Genomic DNA, 16835 nt, shown 5'->3' on the forward strand with positions numbered 1-16835 from the left:
CTCTTAAAGCGCATTCATTTTGCTCACATGTTCATCTAGGATACTTAAATCGTCAGCATAATCAAGTCCTGGATAGTTTTTCCTCCCCGTTTGATTCCGTGATCTCCCATTGCCTTTCCTACGTTAACTTAAGACAAAGTCCATTAATGTGTTCCGTATAAAGGAGGATTGAACACAACCCTGCTTAACTCAATACAACCAGCTCAATACAAACCAGATTCAATGCAAACCAGCAGCTAACCTTATTTCCTATATTAAACACCTTCGTTAAAAATCTCTTATCAACAGAATAAGCACTTGCTCATAATCTATAAAACTGTGGACCAAAGGTGCATGATAACTCAGGCACTTCTCAATTATTAACCTAAATTAACGGACAGATTTGTTGTAGGTCTTTCCAAAAACTTTAGACATCTTTTTGTTTCGACCCGTTTGTTCGGGCGAGCAAAAACAACAATAGAAACAACATTAACAACTCGAAATGTACCCAACAGATGATTAAAATGCTTTGGAAAAGACAAGTTCCTAATATTGCCTCGTAGAAAAAAAAATCTTGTTTGACTGCACTTAATATTTCGCAACTTCAACATTATAAAAGATATTTTTTGGTTTTTCAAATCAGTAGTCTGTAAGCCGCTTATCAGTTTAAGATGAAAGCTAATTGTTTGGCCCTTATTTTCTTAGTTGCTGCTGCTTCAGGTAAGAAAGTTTTGCAATAAGGTACTCTTTTTCATAAGGCCAAGACTTCTTATTTATAATCTATCTTAAGTAATGCAGAAAATTTAAACAATGCTCAGCACAAGTTTTATTTTTGTGTACTACCAAAAAAAAACAACACAATTATTAGGTCTTCTCCATTCAGTCCTCGGCCTTAGCACTTATTTTGGTATACAAATCAGTAGTCAAGCTTCTTACGAGTTGAAAATGAAAGCTAGCAGCAAACTGGGCCGTTAGACTTTAAAAATAAAGCGTTACAAAACCGCCTTCTCCTTGCCATAGTCTTCAAACCTGGCGAACTGGCTGGAGCCATTGATCCTCCTGATTATTGCCTAATGCTGTTTCTTTCCGATATCTTCATTTGCCTAGTCATGGTCAGCATTTTGAGTATTTCGCACCCACTTAACTATGCCATCACTTCACTTATCAGTGACTCAGGGCTTTAACCCTCGCACAGATTCAGAGTTAGCGATCTGATTACCGCAACTTCGTTATCGTAAAATCCTTTTTCCTGATATTCCTTTTATTCCAGTTTTTAATAGTATGTTTTTTTTCTTGTGGCACAAAATTATGCCTACAAAAATTCAAGTTTTAAGCAGAAAAGTATGGCTTTTTTTCAGGGGGGGGGATATTTTCCTTTGGGGGGCTGCACAAAAATCTCTAAAACTTATCAAGTTTAATGTATATGTATATTTATTAAGTTCTACAAAATTTCGGACAAAATTTTTGGAGGCGATTCAGATCTCGTAATCTCCTCTCTGGATTCGGCCTTTCTTATATGAATGGAAACTACCATCAGCGTTAAATAAATCACCAACGTCGCCTTGTATTTAGTGCTTCTTGCACTAATTGGTTGCACTGTGTTCTTGGTGTTTTTATAATGCTTCAGAACTGTTTTTTTTCTTCAGAAACTGAAATCAGACACATATTACTAGATTAATTTTGTCAATTTTACTAATATGCCTTATTATTACACTGAAAAATGCCAAGAAACACCAAAAACAAACATCGTTGGTGATTGATTTTCTTTCAATATTAGTGCCAAGCACCATGAGGCCAACGCAGCTACGCACACTCCTTCTCCGTCCCAATCTATTCAAAGCCCCCTTTAAAACCTCCCCAAAAATTGAAAATCTTAGCTAGTCGCTCCTTGGAAGGAGATAGAGACTATTGGAAAACTACTTATATGTGTACCGAATTTTGTGTACACTGATTCATTAAAACATAAAGAGTTCCCAACAAGAAACCTCTACTAAGATCATCGTAAGGGGATGGGATTTTTTTTTTCGAATTCTAACTTGGAGGACCCATTTGATAAAGTTTTTGGGACTACACGCTTCTTTGTTTTTAGTGTTTTTAGTGTTCTTTGTTTTTAGTGTTTTTGCTTCTTTGTATTTAGTGTTGAAAACAGTATTGCTCCAAAACGCTAGTGTTTACTTTTAATCAAAACGCTAATCTAACTTTCGTTTTTACTTTTCTCTTTACTTTTACTAGTCTCTTTACTTTTAATCTAGTTTTTACTAGTTTTTACTCGTTTTTACTAGTCTCTTTACTTTTAATCTAAACGCTAGTGTTTACTTTTAATCTAACGGTAAAGTGTTTAGTCTCAAGAGTTTGGTGTATATGGTAAATAAAACGATTTAGTAAAATACTATGCAATTCACATATAATTTCATTATTATTTTTCATTGGTTTATTTCGTTTGTAGTACGTTAGAAATATTATATTGTAAAGCATATGTTTGTGAATAAAATCAGACATTTTGTGGCAATGGAAATAGAATCAATGAGCAGCCCCCTAGTAACCGAAGTTAAATATAAAATAAATAAAATATAATAGATAGATATAAAATATATAAATAGATATAAAATAGATAAGTTAACAATATATACACCATATTTACGGTGACTCAAATACTATGTAATTCTTCTGATTCAAACTTTCACCACACAACACTTGCAAGCCTTAGAAACTGGGCCATTTTCAAAAACGGGAGAAATACATCCTCGAAAGGAAGAGTAATTTTAATGAAAATTGCAGCATTAAATACAGCATATCAGGAAGCAGTATTTTAAAAGTATCAAGCTCCTATCTGCACAAATATGGACGTTTTAAAAGTAAGAAAATCAAGGATGCGTGTTTACTTGTTTATTTATTCTAGGCTAATTGTATCATACTTATTGCCTAAGTATATCATTAGGAAAAATTGAAAGTGTTGCAGACCTTTTCCAATAGCAAAAAGGATTGTACTGTGGCAAAGTGGTATCCCTGCTACTTTGTGTGGCAGGGCAAAAACCAAAATTTTGGGCGAAAGGATGCTAAAATATTCTAAAAATGTGAAAATGTGAAAATTCTAAGATACCCTATCAATTTAATATTTTAGAAAATTATGTGAAAAGCTTTTCGGTTACAGAGATAGTAATGCTGCGGAATAGTTCATTCGTTCTTAAATAAACACGCAGTCCCTAAAACGTAAATGTTTACTATAGACATTGGTTTAAAAGCTCCATTTAACTACATTTATTCAAATTACCCTTATTAAAATTTATAAGCTAGTGCATTATTGCGGAAAAGTCTTTTTGGAGAAGGGCCGGTAAATCTTTGTGCATGTGGGCTTGAAGTCTTGAAAAGAACATTTTATGCCCAAATTTCCTAACTTTCTACGATTATTGTGCTGAGTGTAAGATATTATTTTTACCAAGAATTTTCGTCAGTTTCATCACAAAGATCGGATCATTTAGACTCGTGACACAATATCGTCTTACAATAGTTTACAGACTTATTGGGTTTTCTAGCGAAATTTATAATGTTTCGATTTACACAAAGCTAAAATTTATGAAATGAGAATAATACATATTGAATCACATCTTGAACATACAGATTACTGTCTAACTACGAGCTATTTGATTTATATTTGAAATACTATAATTGTTTTTTAATTTTTAATGTGTTAAATTAATGTAATTGAAACAAATTCTACTAACATTATTAAATATAATTTCTTTTAACTATAACTTATTGAACAAAAATTTAAGTTCTCTAAATATAACGCCCATCTTATCAATTATATGAACATTTGCAATACTAGGCAAACCATTTAAAAATCTTCTTAAATTAATTAATTAAATTAATTAAATTAAATTAAGTTTTTAAGCATTTAGGCAATCAGAAATTTTATCTGCCGATGACAAGATCGCGTCCAATTTATTTTTTTTTTATTTCAAAGTTAATCCTTAAACATTACGCCAATCATAAATTTATATAACCCTCTCAGAAATTGTTTTGATATGTGCCACAAAGTGGAGGAATCATGTCTCAGAACTCTTGGAAAATCTGCCGATGACAATTTAATTAGTAAAACACATCTTGAAAATGACCTTTAAAATCAGACAATCAGTCTTAATAAACTGACAAAAAAAAATTAATTAGATGATTAATACTAAACTACTATTTCATTTTTTAGCCGCCTCACGTAGAATTATTGTTAGGCGGCAAACTGAAAACGTTAAACCGGCTGTAGCTGTAATTGACAAGAAAACAGTTGCCGCTGTAGCAGACAAAAGGGTAGCTGCTGAACAAGTCCTAGACAAAAAAACAGAAGGCGCAGAAGAACTAGAAGAACGTTTTGTAAACAGTGAGTGATTATGATTTAATTTAAAACACAATATATTCAACCATTGATGGTTATTAAAACTAACTGTCGTCAAATTTTTCTTTGTCAGACTGAAGAAAAATACCTTTTCTCACCAAAACTTATAAAAAACAAGAATTGTTCACCTGTCTTGGTCTTCAACTTTTGTTTTTTCTCCCTTTTCTTTCCTTGCATCTGTCTTTTTCCTCCAATTTTAAAGGTTTTATTTATTTGAATATCAATATTATGAAGTTCTATCTGTAATTTCTTAGGATCAGCTTGGAATTTTTTTCTTTTCATTTCTTTTTTAATGCTTCAAATACATCTTTCATATATAGTGTTCAATCAACTGTGTTATTTACCCATCATAAGTTTATTTTATTAAAGATAAACAAGTGTTTTGCTGTATTTGCGTAATTTATTTTTTGCCTTTTTCAATGATCTTGTATGCTTTGTTTGTAAGAAAAAATAACGGAAAAATCCCTCCTCCCAAAGGATTTGTTTTCTAGACAGTTCAATCCTGGTAGAAATTAAATTAAAAAAACAAGTTTTTTTAAATGAAAGTAAGGAGCGACATTAAAACTTAAAACGAACAGAGATTACTCCGTATATGAAAGGGGCTTTTCCTCCTCGACACCCCGCTCCTTACGCTAAAGTTTTTTATTGTTTTAAAAAGTAGAGTTGCGAGAAAGAATCAAACTTTAGCGCAAGGAGCGGGGTGTCGAGGAGGAAAAGCCCCTTTCATATACGGAGTAATCTCTGTTCGTTTTAAGTTTTAATGTCGCTCCTTACTTTCATTTAAAAAAAACTTGTTTTTTTTATTTAATCTCTGAAAGTTTTTGAATTAATGCATGTCTGATTTTGGCTCTCCGTACATAAATTATTAAAATGAAATTTGCATATTAATTCTTTTTTTGGCTAAATGGCTTTCTCTTAATTTTGATCAGACGATTTTGAGAAATAAGGGTTGGGGAAGGAGGTCTAGTTCCCCTCCAATTTTTCGGTTACTTAAGAAAGGCAACTAGATCTTTTAATTTTTAACGAACGTTTTTATTAGTAAAAAAAATAGGTAACTTAAGAGATAACTTACGTAACAAACTTTTATATTCTTATATTTTGATTATATATATGAGGGGGTTGGTCCCCTCATTAATACCTCGCTCTTCACACTAAATCTTGTTTTATCCCTATTCTTTAAGAATGACCCCTGAATCAGAAAGGCCGTAGAATAAATAGTTGAAATTATTTAAAAAAAATTTAGCATAGAGAGCGAAGTATTTATCTCCTCCTAAATACCTCGCTCTTTATGCTAAAGTATTTTTAGAACCCCTCATATGCGTAATAATCTCTGTTCGTTTTAAGTTTTAATGCTTCTCCTTACTTTCAATTGAAAAAACTTTTTAATGTTTATATTTTCATTGTTTTTTTTATAGTAATGCTAGAAAGTCCTGCGCCCTTTTCATTGAATTTCTCTTCCCCCATGAAATATTCCTCCAAGGAAAGATCCTCCCATATAGCCCCCTCCCCTGAACCCTACACCCAAACCAAAAAATCCCCCTGATAACGTCGGTACACTTCCCAGTAACCATTACTGTATGTAAACACTGGTCAAAGTTTGTAACTTGCAGCCCCTCCCCCAGGGACTGTGGGGGGTAAGTCATCCCCAAAAACATAGTTATTATGGTTTTCGACTATGCGGAACAAAATGGCTATTTCAAAATTTTGATCTGTTGAATTTGGGAAAAAAATGAGCGTGGGAGGGGGCCTAGGTGCCCTCCAATTTTTTTGGTCACTTAAAAAGGGCACTAGAACTTTTCATTTCCGTTAGAATGAGCCCTCTTGCAACACTCTAGGACCACGTGGTCGATACGATGACCCCTTGGAAAAAAAACAAAAAAAAAACAAAAAAACAAATAAACACGCACCCGTGATTTGTCTTCTGGCAAAAAATACGAAATTCCACATTTTTGTAGATAGGAGCTCGAAACGTCTACAGTAGGGTTCTATGATACGCTGAATGCGATGGTGTGATTTTCGTTAAGATCCTATGACTCTTAGGGGGTGTTACCCCCTATTTTCCAAAATAAGGCAAATTTTCTCAGGCTCGTAACTTTTGATGACAAAGACTAAATTTGATGAAACTTATATATTTAAAATCAGTATAAAAATCCGATTCTTTTGATATATCTTTTAGCATCGAAATTCCGTTTTTTAGAGTTTCGTTTACTATTGAGCCGGGTCGCTCCTTACTACAGTTCGTTACCACGAACTGTTTCATTTGACCCGGACAATTGCCCTTAAATTAAACATTACCTATTACGTATAAAATTGCTTATTGCGTATATGAGGGGGTTACTTCTCCACAACACCTCGGTCTTAAAGCTACAGTTTATCAGCACTTTAAAAAAAAGCTTCTTAATTCTATTTGGAAAAAAAAAACTTTTCGTAATTTTTCAAATTCAGCAATTACTTTGTTCCAATTGATTACCTTGAAAGAATAGCTATATCCCTTTAAGTTGCTTCGTGCCAAGTGTTTTTAGCTCATTTTTGCTGCTTTTCTCCCATATTTATCAACTAAAATTTGCCACCCTATGGCTGTCAATAACTGTATAACTACTTTTGAAGGGTTTTTTCATTCAAAATAAAAATTACAGGATTTAGAAACTTTTTATGATTTCAGTATTTTTACCAGCTAACTTTCTATTCACCTTGGCATGTTCATTAGAACCAAAAAGAAATGATTTTTGAATTTATTTTGAACTTTGCCATTTGAATTTTATTAATCTTACCATCTTACCAATTTTCCATTTATGTTTGCCAAAAAATCAATTTTAAAGTTCGTTTAAAGTTTTGCACCTTGGTATCTACCTTGAATAGAATATGTTTTCAAACAGTTCGTGGTAACGAACTGTAGTAAGGAGCGATCCGGCTCAATAGGAACCAAAACTCTAAAAAATTGAATTTTGATATCAATAGCTACATCAAAAGAATCGCATTTTAAACCTGATTTTAAATATATAAGTTTCATCAAGTTTAGTCTTATCCATCAAAAGTTACGAGCCTGAGAAAATTTGCCTTATTTAGGAAAATAGGGGGAAACACACCCTAAAAATTGTAGGATCTTAACGAAAATGGCACCATCAGATTCAGCGTATCAGAGAACCCTACTGTAGAAGTTTCAAGCTCCTATCTACAAAAATGTGGAATTTTGCATTTTTTGCCAGAAGACAAATCACGGGTGCGTGTTTATTTGTTTGTTTTTTTTTTGTTTTTTTTTTTTTTTTTCCCAGGGGTCATCGTATCGACCAAGTGGTCCTAGAATGTCACAAGAGGGCTCATTCTAACGGAAATGAAAAGTTCTAGTGCCCTTTTTAAGTGACCAAAAAATTGGAGGGCATCTAGGCCCCCTCCCATGCTCATTTTTTTCCCAAAGTCAACGGATCAAAATTTTGAGATAGCCATTTTGTTTAGCATAGTCGAAAATCATAATAACTATGTTTTTGGGGATGACTTACTCCCCCACAGTCCCTGGGGGAGGGGTTGCAAGTATCAAACTTCAACCAGTGTTTACATATAATAATGGTTATTGGGAAGTGTACAGACGTTTTCAGGGGGATTTTTTTTGGTTTTGGGGGTAGGGTTGAGGGAGGGGGCTATGTGGGAGGATCTTTCCTTGGAGAAATATGCCATGGGGGAAAAAATTCAATGAAAAGGGCGCAGGACGAATATGGTCACGTTAGAAAAAAACGTCAAATTAAGAGCTTAACATACAATGCTGGGTGTTCGGAGCCTCTCTATTATGGAGTATAATTTGAAAATAACACAACTATACGAGCGATAAAACATATATACCACAACCATAACTCAACTAACGAAAGAACTGCTAAGAGATAACACAACTATAAAGCGAAAACAGGTGAAAACTAACGGGAAAATAAACGAACTAAGAGGTGGAAGGGGCCCAGAGAAAAAATATAATCCTTTTTCAATTTTGAGCCTAACTTCTGCAAAGGAGTAATAATGTCAGAAGCCCCGAAATACCGAATTATTTTCTTTTCAAACAGTTCGTGGTAAGGAACTGTAGTAAGGGGCGACCCGGCTCAATAGTAAACGAAATTCTAAAAAACGGAATTTTGATGCTAAAAGATACATCAAAAGAATCGAATTTTTACGCTGATTCTAAATATATAAGTTTCAATTAATTTAGTCTTTGTCATCAAAAGTTACGAGCCTGAGAAAATTTGTCCTATTTTGGAAAAAAGGGGGAAATATCCCCTAAAAGTCATAGAATCTTAACGAAAATCACACTATCGCATTCGGTATATCAGAGAACTATATAGCAAAAATTTCAAGCTCCTATCTAAAAAATGTGGAATTTTGTATTTCTTGCCAGAAGACAAATCACGGGTGCGTGTTTATTTGTTTTTTGTTTTTTTTTTTCCCAAAGGTCCTAGACAAAGGTCCTATCGACCAAGTGGTCCTAGAATGTCGCGAGAGGGCTCATTCTAACGGAAATGAAAAGTTCTAGTGTCCTTTTTAAGTGACCAAAAAAATTGGAGGGCAAATAGGCCCCCTCTCATGCTCATTTTTTTCCAAAAGTCAACAGATTAAAATTTTAAGATAGCCATTTTGTTCAGCATAGTCGAAAACCATAAGAACTATGTCTTTGGGAATGACTTACTCCCCCACAATCCCTGAGGGAGGGGCTGCAAGTTACAAACTTTGACCAATGTTTACATATAGTAATGGTTATTGGGAAGTGTACAGACGTTTTCATGGGGATTTTTTGGTTTGGGGGGTGGGGTTGATGGGAGAGGGCTTTGTGGGAGGATCTTTCCTTTGAGGAATATGTCAGGGGGGAAGAAAAATTCAATGAAAAGGGCGCAGGATTTTCTAGCATTACTATAAAAAAACAATGAAAAAATAAACATGAAAACGTTTTTTCAAATGAAAGTAAGGAATAGCATTGAAATTTAAAACGAACAGAGATTATTACGCATATGAGGGGTTCTAAAAATACTTTAGCATAAAGAGCGAGGTATTTAGGAGGAGATAAATACCTCGCTCTTTATGCAAAAATATTTTTAGTGATTTCAACTATTTATTCTACGGCCTTTTTGATTCAGGGGTCATTCTTAAAGAATTGGGACAAAACTTACGATTTAGTGTAAAGAGCGAGGTATATTTTTTACTAATAAAAACGTTCATTGAATATTAAAAGTTCTAGTGGCCTTTTTAAGTAACCGAAAAATTGGAGGGCACCTAGGCCTCCTTCCTCACCCCTTATTTCTCAAAATCGTCTGATCAAAACTAAGAGAAAGCCATTTAGCCAAAAAAAAAATTAATATACTAATTTCATTTCAATAATTTATGTGCGGAGAGCCAAAATCAAACATGCATTAATTCAAAAACGTTCAGAAATTAAATAAAAAAAAACTAGTTTTTTTTAACTGAAAGTAAGGAGCGACATTAAAACTGAAAACGAACAGAAATTACTTCGTATATGAAATGGGTTGTCCCCTCCGCAGTCCCACGCTCTTTACGCTAAAGTTTTTAATTGTTTTAAAAAGTAGAATTGTGGCAAAGAGTCAAACTTTAGCGTAAAGAGCGAGGGACTGCGGAGGGGACAACCCATTTCATATACGAAGTAATTTCTGTTCGTTTTCAGTTTTAATGTCGCTCCTTACTTTCAGTTAAAAAAACTAGTTTTTTTTTATTTAATTTTTTAAAGATTGAAAGTCATACTTTCATTGATTAGTGATTTTTATAAATTTATGTTTTTTTAGTTCGATTAATCGCTTATTAGCTAAGTAAGACATTTTCGTCTTTTTCAGATGGTGTCAGAAGGAAAGTAGTGCAAACTCAAACTCAGCTAACATCGACTTCTATTCAACAAGGAGGAGTTTCAGCTCCTCGTGAGTAAATTTTTTAGTACAATTCTTTTTTTGGGAAATCCAGGGTAGGGTTGCATACCCTAGCTTAAGTGAAATTTTTCCAGTTTACTTTACATTTATATGAACATGTCAAGTAGAAAAAATTCACCTCCATACGAATTGAAAACCAACAAGTTGCGCGAAAAAATGAATAGGAAAGTATTCTATACTTGAAGTAAAATTGTCTCTCTTCCAAAATCCCGGATCCGCTATTTTTTTTTTTTTTGTAAATTCTTTAATCTCAAAGTTTGACTTTCCTTCATTGTTTAAGGAAATGTGCATTTTGTTTATTGCTGAAAGGCCCACAAGCAGAATTTCAAACCCTAAATAAAAAATTATTGTACTAGTGTTAAGCTGCACAGAAATAAGCACTAAGGAGGATAATAATGGCCTTTGTAAAAAAAAAAAAATCTTTGAATGTTTCGATATAGAAACTTTCTGTATATCTATTATCCAATAAAGCGGTGGTTCCTGACCGGTTTTGGGTCTGGCCCCACCTAGGCATTTCTAATTCTTTGGCATTTTTATTTCTTTGTGGTATTTAAATTTTGTTGTTAGAAAATTTTACATGTATTTACATGTTAAACTGAAAATAAGCCAAATTACTAGGAGCGAAAAAGTGTATTCCAAAAAGAACATAATGTTCCAAATATTTTAACTGTAAAGTTAAAATTAAAAAGTCTAGTTATCTCCAAAAATTACGCAGCATTGTATTCCTTTTAAGTCCCATTCATTCAGCCGCGAGATCAGCCCTGTTGAACTTCTCTCTAGCAAGTACCAGCTAATCCTGGCTAATCCTCTAGCTAATCCTGGCTTAGGCAACCAGGTGTCAGTTGAAGATATAGTTTCTAATTCAAGGTCTGTGTCTCGATTTTGTTCCTTAGTCTAGAATGTCCCATCCTTGTAATGATTGCTACAGAAAATGTGGAACTGGGTCATTCCAGTGTTCTGAGTGCATGGTTGCACCCAGCTTGTGCCGCCATCACAAAAAGTAGTCGCCTAAAAAACCCCAAATGGTTATGCGTATAGTGCCGATCAACAATGGTCGTAAATGACGAGATTATTACCAACGATAACCATCCTGAAGTGATCCAACTACCCGAGGTTAAAAAACCCCACCTTATTTCTATTGAAGAAAATTCAACTAATTCCAATGATAACCAACTGGAAGTGATCCTTCCAATTTGTATTGTTGATTCCCCATCCATACCTCGTTTTTTGAATAACGATAAAAATAGTTCCCCTGGATCGATTGATTCTGCAAAAAACACCACCTAGCATCAACCCCAAATTACCCCACAGATTTCTTGCTCCAGTAAAGATGAATTGACGTGCGATGCAAAAAAGGCTAGTATGTTTGAGCCCCATACCTGTGAAGATTGCAGAAATCGTCAATCTCAAGAAACGGATTATTGCTGTTTTTTAGTTTTTTACTGTTTTAGTTTTGAGTTTTTTAACTGTTTAACTTAAGTTTTTTTAACTTAAGTTTTTCACTGTTTTAAAAAGAAGAGTTGAGAGAAAGAGTCAAACTTTAGCGTAAAGAGCGGGGCGTTGGCGAGGAAGCAGCCCCTCTCATATACAAAGTAATTTCTGTTCGTTTTAAGTTTTAATGTCGCTCCTTACTTTCAGTTAAAAAAAAACTTGCTTTTTTATATTTAATTTTTAGTAAGAGTCACCTTTACCTAAAGGTTATTCAAGTGCCTAACTTATCAAAGTATGATGAAACCCTCTGGCTAAGTGTTAGACCTAAACACCCCCTCGTCCATCTAGTATTATTGCAATAGCTGTTTTCTATTACTCCCCAAATCAAAATATTGAGTCAAAACGTAAGTTTATCCAGCAATTACAGGCAAGTGCTGATTTTGTTATTTCTAAGTACCCCAATGCTGGCCTTTTCTTAGTTGGCGATGCCAACGACCTTAAGATGGATTCTTTTTGTGATTCACTTAAAGTAAAGCAAATTGTTAAAACACCGACGACTCGGCGAAATACCTCTCTTGATGTTGTTTTAACTAATATGTAAAATTTTTGCAGCCCTCCCTCAACTTTGCCCCCATTAGGTGAGAGTTATCATGTTTCCATTCTTTTGTCCCCCTCCTCAAACTTTAAGAATACTTTCTCAATAGCTTATAGCACTTACCGCCCTCTTCAAAATTCTGGTCTTCTTTCTTTCGGTATGTGGCTGAGTACTGAAGATTGGTCCGACATTCATAGTTTACAAAACCTTGATGAGAAAACAGCCAGGTTTCATAAAAAGCTAATTGATAAACATCAAATTCGTTTCTCAGAAAAAAGGTTCTAAAGGTGCTCAAGTAATTAACCCTTTATTAATCAAACAATAAAAATAATAATTAAAACCAAATTGAAGCTGTTTAAAAATGGTAAAAAAATGGTTGATAAAGCCAATATACTAAGAAAATCAATTTAAAGAGAAATTTGTAAATTGGCACGATCGTACTACAAAAATAAGATAGAAGAATTGTTCACTAATAAGCCAAAAAACTCGGTATTCCGAGGTTAAAAAGCTATGTGGCAGGAGTTTTGACCTGCTCAATTTCAACTTACCAGAGCCCCCTGATTTTACTGCAAATAGTCTAAATAAATTTCTCGCTTCCATTGTCCAGAGCCTTCCAGCATTTCCAATCTAATTATCAACAGGAGCCGAATCCCCCTTTTTCCCAGCTGTTTTCTCGTCTGAGATTGAAAGAAGAATCGATAAACTAAGAAATACAAGTGTTTGTCCTTTAGATATCCCATTTCCTCTTATTAGAGGCTTCGGGGACTTCCTGTCTAAGCCCTTGTCTGTCCTGTTTAACGAAATTACTAAGTCTGGGCAAATTCCAAAAATTTGGAAACAGGGTTTCATTACCCCTTTGAAAAAGAAAAACGGGAAGCCAGGGTTTGAAGGCGTTCGACCTATTACTCTTACTCCTATTTTTTCGAAATTTTATGAAGGATTCCTCGCAGATTTGCTAAAGGAAAAAATCCTACCTCTTACTGACCTGAAGCAATTTGGAAACCTAAAATCAACTTCTACTTCCCACTGCCTCGTTTCTCTTACTGACCACATTGGGAAAATCTTCGAAAAGCCTAATTCCTGGCTAAACTTAATTTCCATTGACTTTCAGAAAGCCTTTGACTTTGTTAACCACAATATTTTAATTGAGAAACCAGAAAGCGAGTTCAATATCGATCCCTTACTGGTAAAATTGGTTGCCTCCTTTTTAAGAAATAGATCGAAGGTGGTTAAATACCAAAACCATTACTCAAATCCTCTCCCTATCTACAATTCCATGCCCCAAGGAACTCTCCTAGGCCCCCTCCTTTTTCAGTCATGATTAACAGCCTCGCGAAGGAAGTTCCTGACCGTTGGAAATTTGTTGATGACCTAACGATTGTTGAAAGTTGCTTAAGAAATTTAATAAGTGACCCTATGAGTATCCTCAATGAAATTGGAAGCGAGGCTTTGGACCTAGATATGACAGTAAACCCCTCTAAGTCCATGATAATGCCGATTTGTTTCCTCAAATCCTCGCCCTGTTTTCTTAATCCTGTCCCTCCTGAAATTTATGCGTCCTCGGTTATATTACTTGGAGTCACAATTTCTTCAAATTTAAAGTGGGATATCCACGGTAAAGGTATCATCCATAAAGCTAATGTGTCTATCGCCCTCCTTAAGCTCCAAAATAAATATAGCGTCCCCCCTTCTCACTCCTTAAGGTTGTACGCGTCTTTTGTCCGCCCTCATCTTGAATATGCTTGTCCAGTTTGGCACCCTGGCATCTTCCGTGAAGAATCAGACAAAATTGAGTCAATACAAAAAAGAGCCTTGCGAATAATTTTCCAAGAAGGCAAGGTGCCTTACTCTCTGCTCCTAAAAAAAAGATAGTTTGGAATCCTTGAGCGAAGGAGGTCGTCGTTGTGCCTCCGTTTTTCAAAAAATGCAATAACGAACCCCCAGACGGCAGGTATTTTCCCCAAACGTCACTCACCATCCAGACTACGACTTTCTGAGCCCATCTCAGTTTTGTCCCCCATTCGCTGCGTTACTTCCAGATATGAACAAACCCTTGTCCCCTTCATCACAGAAAAAAATAAATAAAATATACAACTAGTTTCTCCCACTTTTTATTTGTTTTTTTTTTCATGTGAGGAGCTTTAGGTCGTTGCACTAATTTGCTTGCCCCCCGCTGTTTTGGTTTACTTTCCCTTTTAATTCATATGTGTTTTTCGTTTGTTTTATGCTTCGTTCTTTTTTTTTTGTGAGTTTTGGACTTTTTTAGTGTCCCTTTTAATTTGTAGATATATATGTTTATTTCTTGTTCTTTTCTGTATTATTTGATTTTTGTTTGTTCCCTTCCCTTTTTTCGACTTGTATTTGTTCAAGTTTAGTTTGACTGTTTTTTTTACTCATAATTAGATTATTCATTATTATTAGTGTTTTTTGCTTTGTTTGCTTTATTAGTCGACTCTGAAATCCGAATTCGGCCCTTGCAGGGCTTATGATAGTGATCTTTTTGAAATAAATATCTGATCTTATTTTACCATTCATTTGAAACTCAATAAATTACTAATAAAAAAGATTTTGGTCATTTTTTTTTCCAGTAAGGAGAACTACCCCTTGCAGACAATGCTCCTTGACCCAGGGATTGAAACACGACAATGAGTCTTTTAGTATAAATATTATGTAATATTTTGGTTCTTCGGTTACTAAAACATTAATCTACGGGCTCAACGTATTTTATCGAATATTTAGATTTTTATATTTAAAATTCAGTACTTAATGTTAGCTTAAAACAACTTAAGTGCCAAAATCTGATTTCACTTGAATTATTATTCACTGTTTTTTTTTAGTAACCGTTTTAAATTGTAAAATCAAAAGCATTTTCCGTTTGAGTGCTACATTTGCTTTGTTCTAATCAAAAAGCCTTTTAAATAGAAACTTTATTCCAGTTGCTGGTGGTGTTGGCGGATTTAATAGTGCGCTTACTCAACCTAGCTTTGGACAAACAGTGCTTGGTCAAACTGCTGTTGGTAAACCAGGATTGAGTCAAACGGGCTTCGGACAATCTGGACTCGGTCAAACCGGTCTTGGCCAGTCCACTCTGGGTCAAACTGGTTTCGGACAAACTGGACTTGGTCAAACCGGTCTTGGTCAGTCCACACTAGGTCAAACTGGTTTTGGACAAACTGGACTCGGGCAAACTGGTCTTGGTCAGTCCTCACTGGGTCAAACTGGTTTTGGACAAACTGGAATCGGTCATACGGGTCTTGGTCACTCCTCACTTAGTCAACCAGTTGGCTTCCAGCCTGGTTCTGGAGTTGGTGGTGCTAATGTTGACTTTACAAATGTAGGTCCGAATGGACGCCCTGCTTTGAGTTTTCAACAGCCAGGACTGTCTATCAACCTAAGAGAAAAAGAAAAAAGCGCAAACAAAGAAGCAAAAAAATAAATATAATTTAGAACCAATAATGACATTTTTTCTCAATAAATTTATTTATACCTTGAATCTGTTTCTCTACCAAATAGAAACTAATTTAATTTTATATTTAACCACTTGAAAAGAAAGGTATTATATTTTCACACTTGTTCACATTCATTGCCGTAGAGCCGTAGTCATTTAGCAATACTCGGTGGAAACTTAAATCCCATAGTAGTTCAAGCTTACAGCTGCATAGGTTTATTATTCGGAATATTTATTTTAAAGGAAGTCACTGTGGACTCTGTTAGAACTGTAAATGATAAGTTCTAGTGATTTTCATATTCTGACGCCTTCCTATTGCAAAATACCCTTTGTTTAATTGATTGCATAAAAAAAACTCGTTTTTTTAACTGAAAGTAAGGAGCGACATTAAAACTTAAAACGAACAGAAATTACTCCATATATGAAATGTGTTGTCCCCTTCGCAATCCCTTGCTCTTTACGCTAAAGCTTTTAATTGTTTTAAAAAGCAGAATTGTGGCAAAGAGCCAAACTTTAGCGTAAAGAGCGAGGGATTGCGGAGGGGACAACCCATTTCATACACGGAGTAATTTCTGTTCGTTTTAAGTTTTAATGTCGTTCCTTACTTTAGTTAAAAAAACTAGTTTTTTTTTAAGTAATTTCTGAACGTTTTTGAATTAATGCATGTTTGATTTTGGCGTCCACACATAAACTATTAAAATGAAACTTGCATATTAACTCCTTTTTTGGCTAAATGGCTTTCTCTTAGTTTTGATCAGACGATTTTGAGAAATAAGGAGTGGGGAAAGCCTAGTTGCCCTGCAATTTTTCGGTTACATAAAAAGGCAACTATAAATTTTAATTTTTAACCGATGTTTTTATAAATATATGTAAATATACGTAATATAGATATATGTAAAACGTATACGTAATATAAATAATACGTAACTTAAGAATTAGCTTACATAACAAACTCTTATATTCTTAAATTTTTATTATGTATATGAGGGGGTTTGTCCCCTCCTTAATGCCTCGCTCTTTACACTAAATCTTAAGTTTTGTCCCAATTCTTTAAGACTGACAACTGAATCCGAATGGCCGTAGAATAAA

General features: G+C 34.4%; 1 protein-coding gene across 1 annotated transcript; it reads left to right on the forward strand.

Annotated features, from left to right (window-relative positions):
• Positions 1–550: 550 nt before the first annotated feature.
• On the forward strand, positions 551–15791 carry LOC136026846 (ATP-dependent RNA helicase glh-2-like). Its single transcript, XM_065703558.1, has 4 exons — positions 551–699; positions 4181–4351; positions 10183–10263; positions 15235–15791. The coding sequence occupies exons 1-4, from the start codon at positions 651–653 to the stop codon at positions 15732–15734; spliced, it is 801 nt and encodes a 266-aa protein (XP_065559630.1). The 5' UTR covers positions 551–650; the 3' UTR covers positions 15735–15791.
• The last annotated feature ends 1044 nt before the right edge of the window (positions 15792–16835 follow it).

The sequence above is a fragment of the Artemia franciscana genome, chromosome 5 (genome assembly GCF_032884065.1).
Source record: "Artemia franciscana chromosome 5, ASM3288406v1, whole genome shotgun sequence".
Lineage (NCBI taxonomy): Eukaryota > Metazoa > Arthropoda > Branchiopoda > Anostraca > Artemiidae > Artemia > Artemia franciscana.